The 24,022-nt window shown below is 41.5% G+C and overlaps 1 protein-coding gene across 1 annotated transcript in view; it reads right to left on the reverse strand.

Moving 5' to 3' along the window:
- Positions 1 to 24,022, reverse strand: part of LOC311093611 (fibrocystin-L-like) — a gene marked incomplete at its 5' end in the record, with an annotated part of 69,667 nt that overhangs the window by 5,719 nt on the left and 39,926 nt on the right. The window contains 26 exons of the mRNA XM_084131138.1: positions 6 to 157; positions 239 to 580; positions 691 to 826; positions 3,196 to 3,353; positions 3,486 to 3,650; positions 3,739 to 3,971; positions 4,545 to 4,710; positions 4,810 to 4,926; positions 5,033 to 5,144; positions 5,409 to 5,531; positions 5,679 to 5,827; positions 6,523 to 6,613; positions 6,824 to 6,945; positions 7,057 to 7,180; positions 7,267 to 7,370; positions 14,606 to 14,779; positions 16,110 to 16,239; positions 16,378 to 16,496; positions 16,616 to 16,745; positions 16,915 to 17,069; positions 17,162 to 17,250; positions 17,405 to 17,588; positions 17,720 to 17,879; positions 18,043 to 18,194; positions 22,495 to 22,686; positions 22,879 to 23,908. Of these exons, the coding sequence (XP_083987264.1) occupies positions 6 to 157; positions 239 to 580; positions 691 to 826; positions 3,196 to 3,353; positions 3,486 to 3,650; positions 3,739 to 3,971; positions 4,545 to 4,710; positions 4,810 to 4,926; positions 5,033 to 5,144; positions 5,409 to 5,531; positions 5,679 to 5,827; positions 6,523 to 6,613; positions 6,824 to 6,945; positions 7,057 to 7,180; positions 7,267 to 7,370; positions 14,606 to 14,779; positions 16,110 to 16,239; positions 16,378 to 16,496; positions 16,616 to 16,745; positions 16,915 to 17,069; positions 17,162 to 17,250; positions 17,405 to 17,588; positions 17,720 to 17,879; positions 18,043 to 18,194; positions 22,495 to 22,686; positions 22,879 to 23,908 (4,809 nt within the window). The remainder of the gene's footprint in view (positions 1 to 5; positions 158 to 238; positions 581 to 690; positions 827 to 3,195; positions 3,354 to 3,485; positions 3,651 to 3,738; positions 3,972 to 4,544; positions 4,711 to 4,809; positions 4,927 to 5,032; positions 5,145 to 5,408; positions 5,532 to 5,678; positions 5,828 to 6,522; positions 6,614 to 6,823; positions 6,946 to 7,056; positions 7,181 to 7,266; positions 7,371 to 14,605; positions 14,780 to 16,109; positions 16,240 to 16,377; positions 16,497 to 16,615; positions 16,746 to 16,914; positions 17,070 to 17,161; positions 17,251 to 17,404; positions 17,589 to 17,719; positions 17,880 to 18,042; positions 18,195 to 22,494; positions 22,687 to 22,878; positions 23,909 to 24,022) is intronic.

The raw sequence follows: 24,022 nt of genomic DNA on the forward strand, positions 1-24,022 counted from the left end.
CTTACATCGTTCCAGGTGGGGTCACTGGAAGAGGGTGGAGGAGGGATGATGCCCAGGGATGACACATTGAAGCCGATGGACTGACTCAGATTGCCTGAGACAGCAGCGCGGCCCAGATCGTCAGCAATGTTCTTCAGGGCCGCAAACTGTTGGTCTTCTGCAGATGGTTTATAAATATTAAGACATTGTATTGTGATCTAAACGTTGTATTTATCATTTATTTTATTCTTGCTCTCACCAGTGGTGCTGTTGGTGGATGTCTGAACAGGGGGCTCCCTGATCTCCACCTGTACCGTCAGTCCTGCTGAACGCCTCCTTCTAGCATTAGTACCCTCACGGACGATGTTGGTGATTCGAATCTTGTTCGCCGGTATTTTCAGAAGTAAAGCCAGATTGTTGATAAGATTTGCCCCGAAGAACTCCGCCTCAGTCAAGGCTGGGAGGTTGAAGGCCAGGAACAAAACCGGAGAGGTGCGGATTTGGACCGGCTCTGAGCCACGAAGAAGTATGTTCAGCATTTTGTAGTCCTGGTCAAAGAAGTTGGAGCCGTGACTGGAGTTGAAACTGGGAACGTATTGCCCTGAGAAGCACAGAGAGGAATCAAAGTAAGAATTGTTGTTTAGGTTGAAAAATGGTCTTCTGGCCTGCAGAGGGAGCTGTATTAACTTGCATTATTGTGCTGTACTCTACCTGTATAAGTTGGCTCACGCAGAGTGTAGTCAGTTTTGCCAGCATTCCACTCAGCATTTGTTGGACCAACCAAACTATTGTTAACGTACACATCCAGCCGCTGAGGGTTTGAGTAAAATACAGCAACCCTGACAGCCTGAGAACAGAATATTACTGTAGTTAAGGTTCTACTGTAATATTATATCATAATAACTTAAGTTAAAACAAAAATTATACATATAGTGCTGGTCAGAATTATTTGCCCCCTTGGTAAATATTATCAAAGATGGCTGTAAAAAAATAAATCTGCATTGTTTATCCTTTTGATATTTTATTTAAAAAAAAAATAAGCAAAGAATTGAAGCAAACACTTAAGATGGGTTTGTTGCACACAGGGATAAAAAAGTACCCCATGTGTAAAATGAAATACTCTGCTGGATCTTTAATGTTGTGGGCCTAATTTTCTGCCTGAGGTCCTGGACATCTTGTTCAGATACATGGCATCATGGATTCGATCAAATACCAACAGATAAAAAAATCAAAACCTGACAACCTCTGCTAGAAATTGTATAACATGCCATGTTTGGTTCTTCCAACAGGACAGTGATCCAAAAACAAACATCAAAATAAAAATAAAAATGGGTCACTGAGCACAAAACCAAGCATCTGCAATGGCCATCCCAGTCCCCAGACCTGAACCCAATAGAAAATGAGTGGGCTGAACTTAAGAGAAGAAGCGCCAACATGGATCTGGGAATCTGAAGGATCTGGAGAGATTCTGTGAGGAGGAATGGTCTCTGATCTCTTGTCAGGTGTTCTCCAAACTCATCAGGCATTATAGGAGAAGACTTGGAGCTGTTATCTTGGAAAAAGGAGGTTGCAAAAAGTATTTCATAAAAGGGGGCAAATAATTGTTCCCAATGTGTTTTGGAGAAAAACATACATTTCATAATGTGATTTTCCCCCCACTTTCAATTCTTTTACTTCAATGAAAGGTTAGATTTTTGCAAATTTTTTTAATAAAATATCAAAAGGATTAACTGCAGATTTATTTTTTACAGCCATCTTTGATCATATTTAACCAAGGGGGTAAATCATTCTGACCAGCACTGTATATATATATATATATATATATTTGTGTGTGTGTGTGTAGTGGGTTTGTAGTGTGTTTGGTGTATTTTTTGGGTGACGTCATGACAAAATGCGTCCCACGTCATTTCCGCTAAAGGGTGCACAGCGTGATGCTGTGTGAGTGTGAGCGTGGAGAGCTGCTGCACACGGAGTGTACATCTAATATCCTCCGCTTCCTTCCTGTTCATGTTGCTGATGATACCCGGGTAGGTCATTTGAATTATGAGCAATAAGCAGAGTATTGTTTGTTCTTGAGCATGTATGTTTTGTTTGTTTTGTTGTAGCAACAAGCCTGGCATCGTGGCGAACCTTGTACATCTCGTATCGTTCTCTTTATCCCCTGTTCATGTCACTGATGATACCCGGGTGGGTCGTTGGATTTATTATGTGCAATAAACTGTGCATTGTTTGTTCTTGAGCATGTACGTTTTGTGTGTTGTAGTAACAAACTTGACATTGCGAACGCTGACTTAAAATAGGAAACATTTTGGAGGTAATTTTAATGTTTTATGTGTTTTTATATTTAAAAAAAATGTATAACTAAATGAAATGTATGGTCTAAATGCAACTTGCATATTTTAATGGTGTATGAATGTAGGTGTATTAAACGTGTATTCTGTTTTGAAAGACTTATTAGGAGCTGATCGTGTATTTGACTGCTGTTTTTCCCAGTATTTAAAGTTTATGTACAATTGTGTTTTGATTTTGGTTGATTTTGTTATGTGAATATTGTATAGTTTATTTGTCTTTGTTTTATTTTTCATTTGGCTGATTTTGTAAGGTGAATACTGTATAGTTTATTTGTCTTCGCCCGGATACATATAATAGCAGGTTTGCATTCCTATTTTTTTAATGCAGTTTTGGATATATTTTGGTCATAATGTAGTTTATTTATTTATTTATTTATACACAACTAGCTTATTCATTTTCCTGGATTGTGTTTTGGGTCAACTTTTGTAGCTTTTAAATAAAATATTAACAAATATGTCAAATAATTTTGTGACATAAATTAATATTTTTACATTATATTTGTAATAAATGAATAAATAATTATTATTATCATCAATTATACAAATATTATATTAGGTATACATTTATTTATATTCATCAATTTGTTTCAAAATTTAATCAATTGATTGATATTGATTTATCAACTCATTTATTTTGAATATTTGAAGATAGAAATGTTCTGCACAATTCAGAAAAACAAACAAGATATTTGATTTTTTTTTATATTAAATTAGAAAACAAAATGGAAATAAAATAATAATGCAGATTAAAACTGATTAAAGATTGTTTTCTCCTAATATGCCTTTTATTGTTCTAAATTTTGTATCACCTGTAGATGCTTACAGGTCAGTATAGTCTATTGTCAGTATAATCCATCTTACTAACCTCTGTAGGTCCAGCATTCAGTAACATAAGTCTCAGCTTCTGTGGTGTTGTGCTGGTGAAATAGATGTCAAAGGATTTATTAGTGGCCACAATGGCGTGGAAGAGAGATACTCGCTTCTGACACGTGTAGCCGGCGCACCAGCCGTGGTCTTGTGGGCCTGAAACAAGATATTCACAGTAAGATTAAAATTAAATAATACACAAACCTTAAACCTTTTCTGCTTTTATAAAATCCTAAATTATATTATGCATAAAATAGTAGGTGTTAAAGGGGGAGGTAAGAGTCATACCATTCACCAAATCCACATATTTGTCCCCCAGGATGGCTACAGGTGAAAGACGCCTGGTCTCTGTGTCTGCGTCCAAACTTTCGATGACCAGCATCCTATAGTTGAGCCCAAAGCACTTGTAGCTCTGCCAGGTGTTCATGTACGTACAGGTGTCTCTGATCACTCCTGCACAGGTAAAACAGCCACGTCATACGTTAAAAGCAGCTCCATCATTTTAAGTTCTCTCTCTTAGATCACTGTAAATGTACTGTACCTTTGTAAGGAGCGATTTGATTCACAGGTATCCGGCTGCCGTTGAGAGAGGTGAGCATGACTTTGGGGATGCGGTAATCGCCCAGTCCGTGTCGGGGATCCCCGTTCCACTCGTACTCGGACTGGGGCACCACTGCTCCTACTGCACCCAGGAAACTGCCATCCAGATCCTTCAACATCGTCTTCTTCTTAGCATCACAGTCCATGTCCACACAGTCTGATGGGTTCACCTTGCTGAGATATAAGAGTGGATACACTATAAGATACACTTCATATTTCTTGGTCATCCCTATCAATCATACATTTCCATTGTTGTCTTTCTACATTTACATTTATGCATTTTTTGGCAGATGCATTTTGCCAAAGCGACTTACATTGCATTTCAAGTTACATATTTATATTCTTATCAGTTCTTGCTTTCCCTGGGAATTGAACCCATGACCTCGGTGTTGCATGATGCGCCAACCCTCTACTGTTTGAGCTACAGGAAAGCAGCTTCTTAATAATGTTTCATAATTATTTTTTCGGGACTAATACAGTAGAGATGCACACCACGACTAACTTCATTAACATAGAATTTTTTAAACCGACTAGTCTAACAACTCCAGAAGATAGTCAAAAAACAGTTTACATTTGAATATCTGTCACGATCACCAGCTGGAGTGCCCTGGATGTCCACCAGAGGGCACTCCCCTATTGTTCAGTTATAATTAAATGATGTAGAATGTTTAATATAATTTAGTGGACTGTCTCGCACATCCTTAATTAACTTTGTGAATTGACATTGACTATAAGCTTTAGGTTTACCCCAGATCAGGCCGATGAATGTATGCCAGAGCGTCCTCTGTGCTGTTTATCTTGGCTATCCTCTCAACACTGATTGGATGTTGCAGATCCTCATTTCCCGGGTTGGTCATGAACATGTAATTTGTCTCTGCTGAGCACACACTCTTGAACCCAACAAAAGTTGTGTCTGGAAATAGAAACAAACAGGGTAAATAGATGCTTTTTTTTTTAATTATGAAAGTTTTATACTGAAGAGTCGTACACATTTCGAAGGAATGTGACTCACCAGAGACAGTCATTAGACCAGCTATGGCATTGTAGCTCATCAGTCCAGCGTGAGGCTTTTGTGGTGCATTATTGTGGTTAGATTCAAATGTCGGCCAGGAAATTCCAGACCTTCCACCTTTTGCACACAGAAAATACAGTTAGAATCAACACTGAAAATGGATCAGTTACATCAAACAAATTTATTCAGTAGTGCATAGATGATTCTTTAATCTGTATTGTACCATTGGGGGGGCGAGGGGCCCTGTGGCTTTTGCTGAGCATAACATAGGTCATAGTTGTGGACAGACTGTCAAAACAGTTGAAGTTAGGGCTGCTGCCCACAATCAGGGCACCCTGTAGAGATGATTTTTCGAAAAATGTAATACAAAAATGAACAGGATAAGAATGCTTTATTCTCTTAAGGCAAATCCACACTGCACCAACAGATGTCGACCAACAGTGACAGTCAGTATGTAACTGTAACTCAACATGTTCAAACTGTGAAAATGAGAGCTGACAGATGCTCTCATTGACCCTACAAAGTGTCTGTTGCCGTCTGTCGGTGCAGTGTAAATTGGCCTTTAGTTTTGACCGAAAAGACATATAGTGCATCCTCACCTGTACACGGACTATTTTGTCAGAGTATGTGTGGCTGAGCGAGGGAGGACTGTAGATGAGAGGCATGATACTCATTCCATTATCAATCAGGCTCACGTTAGAAACTAACACGTTCATCGGTACCTGGAAGTGAGGAGAGGAAAACATGAATGACCAGCACAATGCATTTGTACAAGTAAATTAACAATTTATCTGACCAATAAAACACTTGGCTTTGCAGTTACTGTAGGTTATTATTATAGTAGGAAGTTTGCAGATCATTTATCATACTTGAACATAAATGCCAAAATCAAAGCTCCTCCAGACAGTGAAGCCCTGGATTTGAGAGCAACCAGCAAGTCCATCTTTATTCATGTAGAGTCCGTACAGACCGCCATGTGCCTCATTCTGACTCCACTGAGCCACTGAATTTGGAGATCCTTTTGACATATTGTTAGAAACATAAAAAAAAGTCAATATTTATATAAATATTAGGGATGCACAGTATATCAATACTATATCAGTTATCAGCCTAAATTGGAGGGTTTTTTTTAATTATTTATCAGGATTTGTACATGCTCATCAATCACTCACTTAACACTCATATAAATGTAATATTAAAAAAGAATAATTTAGTAACAATGTAAAACAAAATTAATATTATTTTTTCTAATTGTACATTATAATGTCGTGATGCCTAAATTCACTTGTATCAATCAAAACGGTAACACTTTACAATAAGGTTTAATTAGTTAACATTAGTTAACTACTCTTATTTAACATTAATTAACAATGAACAATACTTGTACAGCATTTATTAATCTAAATTAATGTTAATTTCAACATTTACTAATGCATTATTAAAATCAAAAGTTGTGCTAGTTAACATTAGTTAATGCACTGTGAACTAATATGAACAAATAAAGAATGACTGTATTTTTTATTAACATTAACAAAGATTAATAAATACTGTCACAAAAGTTTTGTTCATAGTTAGTTCATGTTAGTTAATACATTAACTAATGTTAATTAATTAAACCTTATTGTAAAGTGTTCCCATTATAACACTCAATTTGTTTTTATTTATTTTAAATTTTCTTGTATTATTTTTGAAAATAATTATTGGCTTCTATACCTGGGCATGGTTCACCATCAATTCGGAATCCAACTCGTTCATAGCCAGCAACAATATTCCCTTGAAGAATTGTATTGGTTGCCTCACTCACCTACAACATCAACAGTAATATATCAGTTCTTTATCTAGTACTAATCTATTCAGCCAGTTATCATGTTTTCACATGTACCATGGTTATATCATGTTTTTTGAACATGTACCATAGCATTCTTGCATTGCGGAGTGCCATCAAGATACCAAGGTAAATTAAGATGGTAATAATTCTCTACCATGTAACTCAGTACGTTTCTTTAAGGGTTACCTCAATGGCTGCATTCCATTCAAAGTTGAATTCCTCCGCTCTGCCATTGTACGATCCAGGCCACAGTGTCAGGGTAACTAAGTTCCTCCTGATGGCATTACTGTCACCCCAGACTCTGATTCCTGGGAAATTGGAATAAAAGAGTGCAGAATAGAAAAGTGCTAAATCATATTACCCAACTCATTGTGATTTTTATTTAGTTTAATAGTATTTAATAGCCGTTGAATCTGCACCTTCTCCAACGGTGTGATGGATCACATTGTCATCGATACTCAGTCCGTCGGTTCCGAAAACACCAATAGCAGGAGCAAAGCCGTCATGAAAAGCACATCCCTTGACGTAAGACTCACCAGCCACCTAAAAATATTGTGACAGTAAGTAGTTGAAAGGAATATGTGTGATAATCAGGAATGGGCATGTACTGTATCAAGACTTTCTCTCACCCCTCCTAGGTTATAAAACACCAGAGAGTAACGTGGGTCTGACAGGTCGTTCCATCCTTCCTGCCCGGTGTGGTAGAACTGCACATTTCTGATCTGGGCTTTTCCTGTGAGGCAAGTTATCAACAGCTTTAGTGAGTTTTCATTACTTACACAAATACAAAAATAAAATTTCGACGTGAAGTTCTTTGAATATGACTGCTTGCAAGATTATTTTTATTAAAACTGCAAAACATTAATATTTTTCTGCTTTCTCTCATCTTCTAGGTAATATATATATATATATACGGTATATGTATATATATACATGTGTCCTATTGAATTGAATGCAGCAATTTATGTACTGTAAGAGTGGTTTTGCATGTGATTCGTCCTAATTGCGTTTCATGTGAGGCTGAAATATCTGAAACACTTCTGTCACAGCCCCTCCTCTGCTTTGCAGGGGCGGTTCCTCCTGCAGGCAGAGGAGGGTCGTTAGTGATTGGAGCCACCTGGGCTCAGGGTATTTAAACTGCTTCACTAACCACTCTCTCTCTCTCTCTGCTCCTCCAGGTATGATCCTGTTTTGTTTGTTCCTTTATAGTTATGTCTTAGTTTGTCCACTCAGTCATGTACACACACAGATTCACGCATCCATGCATTTTACATACACCTTACATTATGACATTCCCACACCTCATTTCCTTTTCTTTGTTTAAAGTTAATAGTTTTGATTTACAATAAAGACAACCTTTTTTGATTGGCCTATACTTCTTGTTGGTGTCCCCTCATTTTTGCCACAGGCTATGAGCCAGCTTGTGACAAATGGGGGCTCGTCCTTAAGTTAAAGTTAATTGTACTTTAGTTTACTTTAACATTTTGTCATAGTTGGTTTATTTATTTATTTATTTATTTTTGTTTGTTTTGTTTGTTTTATCATTGATATGTTTGTTTATTTGCAGTTTGGCTTATTTGATTATTGTTTTGTAGTTAACTTGGGTTAATTTTGTCAGTTTAGTTTAGATTGCCAAATTGTTTTTGAGGGGATGCTTTGGTTGGGCCAATATTGTTGGAGAGAGCGTTGAGAGCCATGTGTTCCTCTTGTTTAGTTAGCTTTGTAGCTAAAATTGGTTAGCAATTCACTCTGGGCCTTTTCTGGTTTTTTTTGTTCAGGTGGGAGTCCTCTCCTGTTGAGGCTTATCAGCGAGTGTCAATAGGAGGCTCGTGGTGTTTTTTTTGTAGGTGGCAGTGAACGTGGGTAGAGCTTCCCTTTCCCTTTTTCCCCTACATCGGCTCGGGAGCACCTCCGTGGATGTGGGGGGCCACCAGTTTCTGGTTGTCTTTTCCACTCCACTGGTTTTGTGTGCATAAAACCCCACCACATGTGACTGCACGAAGACCAGGGGCCAGTTAGTAGTTTTTGGAGAATAGTGGGGTGTGGCTCCTGTCCTTAAAACCCAGACTGGCAGCAGGTGAGTTGTAGCATTTGTAGTAGTTGTATTGGTTGAGGAAAATGTCTTCCTTTCTGAGTAGTTTTGTTCAGGCTCCTTCAGAATTAGCCCTAGATTTGTGTACTAAGGAGCAGTTAATTGAAATAGCTGAACATTATCAGATTGAGATTATTGATAAGAAACCTAAAGAGATTGTTAAAGCTGGATTAAAGCAGGGTCTTAAGGAAGTGGGTATTTTTTGGGGTCAGTCTGCTAGTAGTGAGGGTGCAAGTTTTCAGTCTAGCCCTTCATTAACTTTTGATCAGCAGAGGGAGCTTTTGCAAATGCAGTTAGAGATAGCACGATTGAGAAATGCAAATAGACCAGGAGTACCACAGTTTGATGTTTCACAGAATCTTCGTTTGTTGCCTAAATTTGATGAGTCAGATCCAGATTTATACTTTACTTTATTTGAGCGTATTGCAGGAGCCAGAGCTTGGTCAGATGTGGACAGGACTATGTTGTTGCAATGTGTACTTACAGGTAAAGCACGTGAGGCTTTTTCAGCACTTAGTCTAGCTGACAGTAAAGTGTATGATAACGTTAAATCAGCAGTTCTGAAGGTCTATGAGCTTGTGCCGGAAGCATATCGTCAACGCTTTCGTTACAGGAAAAAGTTAGATTCACAAACCTATTCTGAGTTTGTTCGTGATTTGACTTCTGTATTTAATCGTTGGTGTACAGCATCTGAGGTAAGCACTTTTGAGGGTCTGTCAAACTTGATTGTGTTAGAACAGTTCAAAAATTCTGTATCTGACCAGGTTGCTACATACATTAATGAACGTAAAGTTAAATCTCTAAGTGATGCAGCAGTCCTTGCAGACGAGTACAGGCTAACTCATAAAAGTCATTTTGAGTCAAACAGTGATATGCACCATGCAAGTAACTTTACTCCTAGGAATAGTAGGTCACCTTTTTCTGGAGCTTTTTTCCAGAGGCCTCAGCAGAAGTGTGGTTCTGGAGGGCCTAAAGCACCAGTTAATGTTAATACCTGTCGCTACTGTTTAGTTGAAGGACATTGGAAGAAAGATTGTCCTCTACTTAAATCAAAAAAGTCAGGTCAAGTTAAACCTGCTATGATGGTAGCTCCTGTTACAGTCTCTGACCACCAGGTTGAGTTTTTTCAGCCACTAGTTGAGTTTGGTTCTCAGTCTTGCCACTGTGATTTTTCAGCCTTTATTTCAGATGGTATAGTTTCCCTGGTAGATGGCAACCAACATGTTCCAGTTAAAATCTTAAGAGACACTGGAGCTTTGGATTCTTTTATTCTGGAATCTGTTTTGCCGTTCTCTAAGGGGTCTGATACTGGCAGTTGTGTAATGGTACGTGGTATGGGTTTAGTTCCATTCTCTTCTCCTTTACATGAAGTTACCCTAAAATGTGGTCTGGTAGAGGGTGATGTAGCTGTTGGGGTTAGACCCCAGTTGCCAGTAGAGGGAGTCCACATGATTTTGGGGAATGACTTGGCCGGTAGTAAGGTGTGGGCAGATGGCAAATTAAACATCTTTAAGAAGCAACCTTCAGTGCCCCGTGAATGTGTATCTCCAGATTGCAGCAGTGTGTCTCCTGAGGTGTTTCCAGTTTGTGCTGTTACTCGCTCTGTCTCTCGTAAGGAGGTTGATAGTAAGTCAGAAAATCTTGAGTTGCCAGTTAAACTCCAGACAGAACAGTTGACTAGTTCAAGAGATTCATTGGTGGCTGAGCAAAAGGCTGATACTACTTTGGTTGTTCTGTTTGATAGAGTTGTTCCTGATTCAGTGGTGAGGAATAGTGCTCAGTGTTATTTTCTTCTTGATGGGCTGTTGGTCAGGAAATGGATTCCACACTGTGGTCAGGGTTTAGGAGAACCGGTGTTTCAAATAGTTGTACCTAATACTTTGCGAAATAAAGTGTTGCAAACTTCACATGATGATGTGGCAGGTCATATGGGTGTTCGTAAAACTTATGATCGCATACTCCGTTATTTTTTCTGGCCACGTTTAAAGCGGGATGTAGCTCAGTTTATTAAAACTTGTCATACGTGTCAGCGCACAAGCAAGCCAAACCAGGTTGTAAAGCCAGCACCTTTATATCCAATACCAGCCATCGGGCAACCTTTTGAGCATCTTATTATTGATTGTGTTGGGCCTTTACCACGGTCCAAGTCAGGTCATAGCTACTTATTAACTGTTATGTGTCAAGCAACTAGATATCCGGCAGCTTTCTCTTTGCGTACTATAACTTCTAAATCAGTAGTTAAAGCATTAACTCAATTTATTTCAACATTTGGGATTCCAAAAATCATCCAGTCAGATCAGGGGTCTAACTTTACCTCACATTTATTTGCTCAGGTTCTCAAACAGCTTAAAGTTAAACACAACAAATCTACTGCGTTCCATGCCCAGAGCCAGGGAGCTTTGGAACGTTTTCATCAAACGTTGAAATCCTTGCTTCGTGCTTACTGTACAGAACTGTCTGCAGATTGGGAGGAGGGGTTACCTTGGCTGCTACTAGCTGCTCGTGAGGCAGTACAGGAAAGCACAGGGTTCAGCCCAAATTACTTAGTGTTTGGTCATAAAGTGCGTGGGCCTTTAGCGGTGCTGCAGGATGGTTGTTTGCCTGAGGAACCACCTCGGAGCCTTATTGACTATGTAAATGGTTTTAGGTTGAAGTTGTATAGGGCTGGTGAACTGGCTAAAGAGAAACTAGAAGGTTCTCAAAAGAAAATGAAACAGAGATATGACAGACAGGCTGAGCTGCGTGAATTTAGTCCCGGTGATCGTGTACTCGCTCTTTTGCCTCTTGTAAGTTCACCTTTTCAGGCAAAATACTGTGGTCCTTTTACTGTGTTGCGCAAAGTGTCAGATTTGAACTATCTTATTGAGACCCCTGGTCATAGGAAGTCCTCTAAATTGTGCCATGTGAACCTGTTAAGACGTTATCATTCCCGTGATCTAAGCAAAGTTGAAGGCACTCCAGCAGTGAGGTCAGCCTTGACTGCTGCTCCAGTCATTGAATCTTGTGCCTTAAGCTTTGTGGAGGGGGGAGAAGAAGAGGTAGTTATGTTTTCGGATGAGGTTTTGCAGGGTCGGTTGAAGAACTCCCAGACTTTGCAAAACCTTGGGGTTTTGGTAAATCATTTAGACTCCGAGAAACGTGATGAATTGGTAACTCTTATTAGAAACTACCCTGTTCTGTTTTCTGACACCCCATCGCAAACCCACTTAATTAAGCATGATATAGACATTGGAGATGCTAAGCCTATCAAACAGAGATTTTATCGTGTATCTGAGGAGAAGAGACTGAAATTGGAAACAGAGGTACAGTATATGTTGGACAATGGTATTGCTGAGCCATGTTGTTCAAATTGGGCTTCACCCTGTCTTCTGGTCAAAAAGTCTGATTCCACTTTCAGACCCTGCACTGATTATAGAAAAGTAAATAATGTTACTAAAGCAGACCTTTACCCTCTTCCTAGGATGGAGGACTGTATTGATCAAGTTGGGTCAGCAAAGTATGTTAGCAAATTTGATCTTTTAAAGGGATATTGGCAAGTACCCCTTACCAAAAGAGCTTGTGAGATTGCTGCCTTTGTAACTCCATCTGGTTTGTTCTCTTATACAGTTATGCCTTTTGGCTTGCGGAATGCTCCAGCCACCTTCCAGAGGCTGATGAATCGGGTGGTCTCGGGTCTGGAAGGGTGTGCTGTCTATTTGGACGACGTGGTCGTCTACTCGGACTCCTGGGAGGAGCATGTCCAGAGGGTGCAAGCCCTGTTCGAAAGACTGGTGTGGGCCAGGTTAACTATCAATTTGGCAAAGTGCGAGTTTGCCAAAGCTACAGTCACATACCTAGGCAAAGTTGTTGGTCAGGGTTTTGTTTGTCCTGTGGAAGCCAAGGTTCAGGCTGTGAAGCAGTTTCCACAGCCCTCAACAAAGAAAGAACTGATGCGCTTCCTGGGAATGGCGGGGTACTACCGTGCGTTTTGTAAAAACTTTTCGGTAGTAGTGTCCCCACTGACCAATCTGTTGAAGGCCAAGGCTGAATTTATCTGGTCCACCCAGTGTCAAGAGGCATTTGATGCAGTTAAGGCTCTTTTGTGTTTGGCACCCGTGTTGGCAGCACCAAATTTTGGGAAACCTTTCAAATTGCAGGTAGACGCCAGTCAAATCGGTGCTGGGGCTGTGCTTCTCCAGGAAAATGATGACAATGTTGAGTGTCCAGTCAGTTTCTTCTCCCGGAAATTTAATAAGTATCAGCAAAATTATTCTGTAATTGAAAAGGAGGCTTTAGGACTCATTTGGGCTTTACAGCACTTCGAAGTCTATGTTGGTTCCGGTTTGACCTCTTTAACTGTGTTCACTGACCACAACCCGCTCATTTTTCTTAAATCCCTGCAAAACCCCAACCAGCGACTGATGCGTTGGGCTTTGTTCTTGCAACCATTCAACCTTGATATTAGACACATTAGCGGTAAGGATAATATCATTGCTGATGCCCTGTCCCGTGCTCCTTTAACCTAGTTTGTATCTTCTCACTGTTGGCCCCTGCTGGCTGTCTGCACCTCTTTCTCTTAAATTGCTCCCCAGGTACCAGGGCTGCTGAGTTTGAGGGATGGATGGTCAGCCAGGGGACACTGGGTGACTGCTAGGAGCTGGGACTGGTATTTCTTTATTTTCATTTTGGGGAATTTTGGATTGTTTTAAATATGTTGGGCCAAATTTTGGGCTGAGGGTGGGACCCTCATTTTAAGGAGGGGGGTGTCACAGCCCCTCCTCTGCTTTGCAGGGGCGGTTCCTCCTGCAGGCAGAGGAGGGTCGTTAGTGATTGGAGCCACCTGGGCTCAGGGTATTTAAACTGCTTCACTAACCACTCTCTCTCTCTCTCTGCTCCTCCAGGTATGATCCTGTTTTGTTTGTTCCTTTATAGTTATGTCTTAGTTTGTCCACTCAGTCATGTACACACACAGATTCACGCATCCATGCATTTTACATACACCTTACATTATGACATTCCCACACCTCATTTCCTTTTCTTTGTTTAAAGTTAATAGTTTTGATTTACAATAAAGACAACCTTTTTTGATTGGCCTATACTTCTTGTTGGTGTCCCCTCATTTTTGCCACAGGCTATGAGCCAGCTTGTGACACTTCCAATACTAATTTTCTGGAGAAAAGATTAATTTGACCCGGATGAATATTGTTGGTGTCACAATTATGTTCTGTCTTGTCTGCACCTGTTCTTGTTAGTCCCTGATTAGTTTACCTTCATCCACCTTTGTCTAGTTAGTTCCCTCGTTTACCCTGTGTATATATTCTCCCCGTTCAGTTGTTGGTTATTGTTCGTGTCTATGTGATATGCGCTGTTGCGTCCTGTTCACCTGCCCATGTACATTAAAGCTTTGTTATATTTTTGGAATTAAACTTTGTCTGTTTGCTTCATCAGCCAAAGCGTGACAGTTGGTGTTACAGGATTTGAATTTCGCCATGGGATTGGCTGTATTACGCACAATTTTATTCATTCCAGCAGATTTTACTCACATTCAAAGTGCGCAGACATAAAGCCACAAAAAGTTATTTTTCACTGCTTATTGCGCTTAAACAGTCAAATAGTCACAATGCTGGTCTTGGCGAGTATTCATGTTATGTTTTAAGAACGTAAACAGTTGAGAAAGAAAATGCATGTGTAACAGTATAATGGATCTGTGAGTCAGGTATGAAAGTGGCAGCAGAATTATGCCAAATTATGAGATAACATTAAAAATACCTATATGGCAGTTTTCCCCCATGGTATCAATGTCAAAATTGTGGCTGAGGCAGTATCTAGTAACTTTGGAAAACCACTAGCCACCGTGGTTGGTGAGCAAAAAAGTTAATGTCATGCCCTAATTATACCTCTGTTATCAATCCCTCCACTGGAGAAGCTTCCCACCAGCACTCTGGCCCCATAAGACTGTGTGTACATTTCTGGATACTCCTGACCAATGATCTTGATGTTCCTGGTCAGTAAAGCCACATTGCCTGCAAGCTGATAACTTCTTGAAGTACCTGGCACACTGTAGCTCTCCCCTATATGACCAAATACATTTAATATTAATTTCATTAATTGTGATTTTTTTTTTTAAAGAAATCATAAAAGTGAAAATGTATCATGGTTTCCACCAAAAAATTGTGTTTAGTGTATTCCTTAGTGTTAAAAAACTGTTTTTAACACTAAGAAATGTTTTTTTGAGCACCAAATCAGCATATTAGAATGAAGACTGGAGTAATTGTTGCTTAAAATTTAGCTTTGCCATCTTAGGAATAAATGACACTACTGTTAATAAAATATTACAAATAAATATTAATAAATATACAGTCATGTGAAAAAAAGTACAACCCTTTGAATTCTATGGTTTTACGTATCAGGACACAATAAAAAATAATCTGGTCCTTGGCAGGTCTTAAAATTAGGTCAATAAAACCTCAGATGAACAACAACACATGACATATTACACTGTGTCATTATTTATTTAACAAAAACTAGGAAAAAATGGAGAAGTCATGTGTGACAAACTAAGTACACCCTTACTGCTTCCATAGGAATTAAGAGCGTAAGTAACAGTCAGGTGCTGCTAATCAAATGCCATCAGAAAGTGTGACCAACTCTATAAAAGCAGAAGTTTTGACAGTTTGCTGGTCTGGAGCATTCAGGTGTGTTTTAACACAATGCCAAGGAGGAGAGACATCAGCAATGATCTTAGAGAAGCAATTGTTGCTGCCCATCAATCTAGAAAGGGTTACAAGGCCATTGCCAAACAATTTGAAGTCCATCATGCAAATCTACACTGAGGAAGTGGACAGTTGCCAATCTTCCAAGGAGTGGATGTCCCAGAAAATCTACCCCAAGGCCAGACTGCATTGCTCAAAGAAACTGCAAAAAACCCAAGAGCTACATCTCAGACTCTACATGCCTCAGTTAACATGTTAAATGTTAAAGTTAAGGACAGTACAATTACAAAAAGACTGAACAAGTATGGCTTGTTTGGAAGGGTTGCCAGGAGAAAGCTTCTTATCTCTAAAAAGAACATGACAACACGGCTTAGGTTTGCAAAGTTGCATCTGAACCTGAAACCTCAGGAATTCTGGAACAATGTCTTTTAGACAGATGAGACCAAAGTGGAGATGTTTGGCCAGAATGCAAAGAGCCACGTCTGGCGAAAACCAAACACAGCATACCAGCACAAACACCTCATACCAACTGTCAGAAGTAACAGTCAACCTCATACGTTTGAACAGAATTCAAAAGGGTGAACTGTCTTTTTCACATGACTGTATATCTGTGTACCTAACATCTTATCAATACAGCATAATGCCTATTATTGCTATAATGGCATTATCTATAATCTAGGGGACTAACCGATGTGTGTGAATGATAAAGGCTGGTCCAGAGTAAGTGTGCGGCCATAATCTGAGAGAGCAGTTATGGTGCGGATTTCTGTCTGCCAAGGGTCATAGCTGGTCGTGGACAGCAAGATCTTCTCCCCAACCTGGAGGCAAAGAGTGTAACGGTTCAGAGCACAAATGCAGCTTGGAATCTAAAAGGCATCACCCAATCATACAAGGAGGTTCAAAAGTTATCTTAAGGTCTACATTTTTTTTGTGTCATTTCTAAAAAAACTTCTCACCTTCCAGTCCACAGGTTCCTGTAAAGAGAGAGTGCTGTTTCCTGCCTGGGACGTGCTAGCCAGCTTAGTGTGATACACGTTGTGTGGCATACCATAAAGTTCAAGAAATCCAAACACACCTGGAAGACAATGTTTCCACTCAAATCAACACTTAAGTTGGCAAACGATTGAGAGGAACGTCTCTGATGCATATACAATCAATAATGAGATTTCTTTATTTTTATTCAGGTTGATTTACCTAGAACTTTGGACCCTTGGTTTGGTCCAGATGGTAATAGCCAGTCTGGTGTGGAATGGCTTCCTCTCAGTATAATCTGCAGCTGACCTCTGAAGGGTTCATCAGGCCACCCAGCAATCAGACGTCCACCCTGATTGAGTCAAATGAACATGTATTGTACAGATAGAGTTAGCGTCTTTAGTATGGACAAGTAAGTGAAATTAGCACACAGGACAGGAAGAGTCTGGTTCTGATTTGGTGTAACAATCCTAAGATGTCTATAGCAGTAAGATGCCATTTGAATGTAGTTATGTGCTTACTTGAATGGAGATGTATGTGGCATTCAGAACAATGTTATTATATTGAGAAACACTGCTGTTGGAGGTGCCATTGTTTGTGTCTGGAATCTCCAGAACTCCAACTATTTTCAGCTTGTTCAGGGAGGGGACTACAACATCTACAACCATCCAAATGCCTTCGAGAAATAATGGGACATTTTTGAATGAAATAGCATACCATATTGATAAATAGCTTCTTCTTGTGATTTGTCACATTAGAGATGCTTACCAGCTGGAATGACCACATCAGAGCCTTCTTGCGGCACACTGAAGTTGTTCTCTAAACTTGACCGCCAAAATGATGTATTTGACCAGAGACTAAACACAACATGATATGTTTTATTAATAAAAGTAAAAACAGTAGATACAATAGATTACTATTATTATTATTATTATTATTATTATTATTATTATAGAAGCTTGATTATTATTATTATATGTTTTTTAAATTGCTGCGTGTGTGGTAACATACACATAGTTTGCAGGTCTGCGGCCAGTTGTATTGGATGTGTTGGCTGTAGTGGCTACAGGACCAGTTGGAGAAATACAGTTGGGATAGTAACACTGATACACTCTAAAGTCCAACGATCTGTCTACAGCTGAGCGGTCCACACTGTTCCTCCTCCTCCGGCTAGTCACACGGTCTCTTCCAGACACTGTAGTCACAAAACTCAAAATCTTTCATTCTTTGCACAGTACTGAGCAGATTTGAGCATGATACTATATGTGCCCTCTTTAAATAGAAAGAGAACATAGATGTCTTAGGTGAAGAAGCGAATAGTTTTACCCATGTAATAGAGGCTTCTGGATGACTCGTTAAAGTACCAGTCCCCATTTACATTCGCAGTGGGGTTCAGGGGCTGGGAGGAACCATTCCTGTCATCTATAATGCGGAAGCGGTCAGGTGTCTGAGTCAGGTTGTGATTCATGATTATATAATTTTCTGGCTGTAATGGAGAAAGAAAGGAAACATTAACATGCTAAATACTAATCTTAATTGGATGGAACATAATTAAAGGCATAGTTTTTATTTACCAGCCTGCCAAATTTTCAACTTTTCGTTTGAATGCACATTGAATTATTTAGTAATGTGTAGTGTGCACACTTTACCCGAAAACCATAGACCATTCCATTGTATGAGATGTTAGTGATTTGGGAAGCACCATCAAAGTACCAGTTATAGGTTTGGCCTGTGGGCAGCATTGCCATCCAGCCAAGTGTGTGGGTCACAAGTTTTTTAAGGAAAGGAAGCACACATGTTCCTAAAGAGAGACATAACATTGTGAGTAACTGTACCAACCAAGAAGCTTTCTAATCATCACACATCTCACTTCAACCCTACAAACACAACATGCTCCCCAATGTTAGTGTATGGAATTCTTTAGTTATTTTTTAGTTTATAATCATTGAGGCCACGTACACACTGTAAAGTTTCAGTAGAGACAACCACATTTAAATGTGGGAGAGTCCCATAGATTATCATTCCATGTACGTACGGAACACGACTTGCTCCCAAAACTGCATGATTGACACAGTGGTAACCATAGCCACGTTCTGGTGTCTCATATGTTTGGTCTCCGCTATTCTGACCTGTGATGGATTTTTTGATTAATAACTAACATTTGTTTTTTCTTACAGAAACAACAATCATATGTTCTTTGAATGTATGTGTGCTTTTTGGCGAAAACTCATGACTTTGAGTGTGTGTGTGTGTATAAATAACCATCCATCCATCTTCTTCCACTTATCCGGGGCCGGGTCGCGGGGGCAGCAGTCTAAGCAGGGATGCCCAGACCTCCATCTCCCTAGACACTTCCTCCAGCTCTTCCGGGGAGACACCGAGGCGTTCCCAGGCCAGCCGGGAGACATAGTCCCTCCAGCATGTCCTAGGTCTTCCCCGGAGCCTCCTCCCGGTGGGACATGCCCGGAACACCTTTCCGGGAAGGCGACCAGGAGGCATCCGGAAAAGATGCCCGAGCCACCTCAGCTGGCCCCTCTCGATGTGGAGGAGCAGCGGCTCTACTCTGAGCTCCTCCCGGGTGACCGAGCTTCTCACCCTATCTCTAAGGGATCGCCCAGCCACCCTGCGGAAAAAGCTCATTTCGGCCGCCTGTATCCGGGATCTTGTCCTTTCGGTCATGACCCACAGCTCATGACCATAGGTGAGAGTAGGAACGTAGATTGACCGGTAAATCAAGAGCTTCACCTTGCGGCTCAGCTCTTTCTTTACCACGACAGACCAGTACATCGACTGCATTACTGCAGAAGCTGCACCGATCCGTCTGTCAATCTCCTGTTCCATCCTTCCCTCACTCATGAACAAGACCCCAAGATACTTGAACTCCTCCACTTGAGGCAGGAACTCTCCACCAACCTGAAGTGGGCAAGCCATCCTTTTCCGACTGAGAACCATGTCCTCGGATTTGGAGGCGCTGATTGTCATCCCAGCCGCTTCACACTCGGCTGCAAACCGTCCCAGTGCATGCCGAAGGTCCTGGTCTGATGGGGCCAGCATGACAACATCATCCGCAAAGAGCAGAGATGAAATCATGTGGTCCCTAAACCTGACACCCTCCGGCCCCTGGCTGCGCCTAGAAATTCTGGCACCCAGGCTGCAGTCCGCTTGGCCTGTCGGTACCCGTCAGCTGCCTCAGGAGTCCCATAAGCCAGCCAGGCCCGATAGGACTCCTTCTTCACCTTTACGGCATCCCTTACTTCCGGTGTCCACCACCGGGTTCGGGGATTGCCGCCTCGACAGGCCACAGCTCCGAGTGGCCGCGTCGACAGTGGAGGTGGAGAACATGGTCCACTCGGACTCAATATCTCCAGACTCCCTCGGGATCCGGTCGAAGCTCTGCCGGAGGTGGAAGTTAAAGATCTCTCTGACAGGGGATTCGGCCAAACATTCCCAACAGACCCTCACAGTACGTTTGGGTCTGCCGAGTCTGTCCAGCTTCTTCCCCCGCCATCGGATCCAACTCACCACCAGGTGGTGATCAGTTGACAGCTCCGCTCCTCTCTTCACCCGAGTGTCTAAGACATACGGCCGGAGGTCAGATGAAACGACCACAAAGTCGATCATTGACCTCCGGCCTAGGGTGTCCTGGTGCCATGTGCACTGATGGACACCCTTATGCTTGAACATGGTGTTCGTTATGGACAAGCTATAACTAGCACAGAAGTCCAATAACAGAACACCACTCGGGTTCAGATCAGGGGGGCCATTCCTCCCAATCACGCCCCTCCAGGTGTCACTGTCGCTGCCCACGTGGGCGTTGAAGTCCCCCAGTAGAACGACGGAGTCTCCAGTCGGAGCACTTTCCAGCACCCCTCCCAGAGACCCCAAGAAGGCCGGGTACTCTACACTGCCGTTTGGCCCATAGGCGCACACAACAGTGAGAGACCTATCCCCGACCCGAAGGCGCAGGGAAGCGAGCCTCTCATTCACTGGGGTGAACTCCAACACATGGCGGCTGAGCTGGGGGGCTATAAGCAAACCCACACCAGCCCGCCGCCTCTCACCATGGGAAACTCCAGAGTGGTAAAGAGTCCATCCTCTCTCAAGGAGTGTGGTTCCAGAGCCCAAGCCGTGCGTGGAGGTGATCCCGACTATCTCTAGCCGGAAACTCTGAACTTCACGCACAATCTCAGGCTCCTTCCCCGCCAGAGAGGTGACGTTCCACGTCCCTAGAGCTAGTTTCCATGTCCAGGGATCGGGTAGTCAAGGCCCCCCGCATTCGACTGCTGCCCGATCCACTACGCACCGGCCCCTTACGGTCACTCCTGTAGGTGGTGAGCCCGCGGGAGGGCGGCCCCACATCGCTCCTTCGGGCTGAGCATGTTAGTCACTATAATCTTATTTGTTGTCTCGATTCTATAAAAAAACTGTTGTATCCATGTTTTCTGGTGGGATTCTCAATGGAATTTGTCTGAGATCCTCCGACCTTGCTTCTTCTTGGGAGAGATTCCCTGAGAACTAGGAAACTCTTCCAGCCGTGATTAAAGAATTTAAAGGAGATTTGCTTAAGTCTGTTTGTCGATTATTCCTGCGCAGGAAGTAAGCTAGTTTAGGGAAATAAGTTAGAGTAAGAAAACTCGGCCAGTTGTCGACTGAAGATGCAAGAGCTAGAGTATAAAGGTATTGGGTGTCGATTTGGAGACACCCCAGATAAAGGTATTGGGTGTCGATTTGGAGACGCCCCCAGTTAATAAGATCAATTGGGTGTCGATTGGAGACGCTCCAGATAGTTCTACCACAGACCAAAGAAATATTACAGCGACTAATGACTCGTTATGGATTTTTTAATTAATAACTAACATTAGTTTTTTCTTACAGAAACAACAATTATATGTTCTTTGAATGTATGTGTGCCTTTTGGCAAAAACTTATGACTTTGAGTGTGTGTGTGTATAAATAACAAATAGGGGAAATGAAACTAGACAGATGACTAGTTCTCAAACCTTGTGATAAGTAATCACAAGAACAGAGTTTGCTTGTGCCATTGACAGAGGGAAAAGGTTGGGGCTTTTGAAACAATTGAACCAATCATATTGAAGGTGACATGTTAGTCACTATAATCTTATTTGTTGTCTCGATTCTATAAAAACTGTTGTATCCGTGTTTTCTGGTGGGATTCTCAATGGAATTTGTCTAAGATCCTCCGGCCTTGCTTCTTCTTGGGAGAGATTCCCTGAAAACTGCTCGGGAACTCTTCCGGCCGTGATTAAAGCATTTAAAGGACATTTGCTGAAGTCTGTTTGTCGATTATTCCTGCGCAGGAAGTAAGCTAGTTTAGGAAAATAAGTTAGAGTAAGAAAATTTGGCCAGTTGTTGACTGAAGATGCAAGAGCTAGAGTATAAAGGTATTGGGTGTCGATTTGGAGACACCCCAGATAAAGGTATTGGGTGTCGATTTGGAGATGCCCCCAGTTAATAAGATCAATTGGGTGTCGATTGGAGACGCCCCAGATAGTTAGGTTTAGGGAAAAATCTACTACAGACCAGAGAAATATTACAGCGACTAATGACTTGTTATGTTCAACAATTAATTAAAGCACAGTTGACGGAGGCGTCGTGTTTTGTTTATGCTTGTAAAGGCTGCTTCACAGTGAGCACTCTTGCAGTGTTGCCTTCTCCACTAATTAGGCTATGCATTTTTGGGCTTGTTGTTTAAGCTTGGCTCATACAGCAATCGAGTTTACGGAGTTGAAGTAAGCAGGTTCAGGTTGCGATATTTTGGTGTTATTTTCAGCATACAACATTTGGATTTATTTTGGTTTATTGTGGGCTTGTTCTTGTTCGCTTTTTTCCCCATGTAAACATGCACGTCTTGCTATGAAAAAAAGTATTCTTTGGGGTGTTCTTTGTGAATGGCCCCTAAGATTTTTCACTAAGATTTTTTACTAACATTCCCAGAACAATCTGGAAACCAAAAATGTACATACAAAAAGAGTCAATTGTATAGAAACATATGCATTCACATTTTCATACAACATATGCATGTCTAACATATGCATACACATTTTTTTCATGGCTCAATCGCCCAGATTATTTCATCCTACCATAAGAGTTGGTCAGAATCACATCTTTAGCTTGAAGTGAAGGTGGTGAGGGATTGACAACGATCAAGCGGTGGAAGATAATAGTGTTGTCACACACTGCAGCAGGGACGCCAACACTCCACTCTGTTCCCGGAAAGCAGTGTCTTGGGTCAAGCAGGTTATTCCTTGGTACCACCTTGTAGCTAATGTTGCCTTTTCAGAAATATAAAATATTTATATTCATTATTTGTGGGGTTTTTTTAACGCTACCAATTATTTGTCAATGTAAAGTTAGAGTTTTAAGATGCCAATAAAGCTACGTATCCATTAAGATATTGTTACACAGATACATTTTTTTTCAAGTTATCATGAATCTGTATACTGTAATATCTAATGTTTCTATACCTGTCAGGGACCCATCAGTATCTACAAGCGCCACCTCATGCTCCCATCTGAACCAGGCCTTGTTAGGCGATTGATAGTACTGGATCCCACTGAACCTCGCACTCCAGCCTCCACAGCGGAACATGCAGGTTCCAACTATTTCTGCCACTCCGACAGCGGCACACGATGGACGGTCAAAGTTCACAAACTTTGTGTTGATGACACTCATACCATCATCCAGGGGCAGGACAACACCACGAGCGGTGCAGTAGTCGCTCCCCAGCCCCAGCTCATCGACATGACCCACCATAGTGCTGTTGACCACGGCCGCCCCTCCATTCAGTCCCCATCCGCTGACATACGGCTGGATGATCCTCTTGGCCTCCACTCCTGCCTTCTCATTATTAACCATTAGGAACTCGCTGAACTGAACCGCTCCTATGTTCACCCACTCAGCACCTTTCTCGTTGTTCCAGGAAGTGAAGCGACGGAAGACCGCTGGCGCTGGTGTAGAAGACCTGCAGCTGCCAGTACGCATTGGGAAAAACTCTTGGAAGATCCACAAGCCAAACCAGCCCTGTGAATGCACCGTATTGTTGAAGAACTCTCCTAGTGGTACTCTCTTCTGACAGATGTTGGCGTCATACGAAGGGCCGTCGGGATGATCGTGCATACGGTACCAGAAGCCGAAATGTGTCCCACCAGCCGCGGCATTGTGCCTAATGGTGTTATTAGGGTTGGTGACCCAGTATGCAGCTGGAGTTACATCATCATTTAGCAAACTGGTGCTCTGTTTTACAAATATCGCCAGGTTGTACTGCAGAATGTTGCCGGTCTCAATGCCATCCTCAATAAAGAAGGCTCCACCCATGATATTGTAGATGACATTACGCTCCACCAGTAGGTTGTGGGTGTTGTGGATGGTGATGGCACGGTTGTAGGACTGGTGAATGCCACATCCACGCACGTATGACTTAAACTTAACATCCCCCATTAGATGCCAGTGGATTGGGTAGCGTCCCAGACGGAACGCCTGTCCAACATTGAAGAGCTGAACGAAGACAATGACAAACATAATACCATAATTAAATTTCAAGGAAAATATTTATTGTTAAAGGTCTCCAAGAGTTTTGAAACAAATATATTTTTTTAAACAAAATTAACA

Source organism: Abramis brama, assembly GCF_963993115.1.
Source record: "Abramis brama genome assembly, chromosome: 12".
Taxonomy (NCBI): domain Eukaryota; kingdom Metazoa; phylum Chordata; class Actinopteri; order Cypriniformes; family Leuciscidae; genus Abramis; species Abramis brama.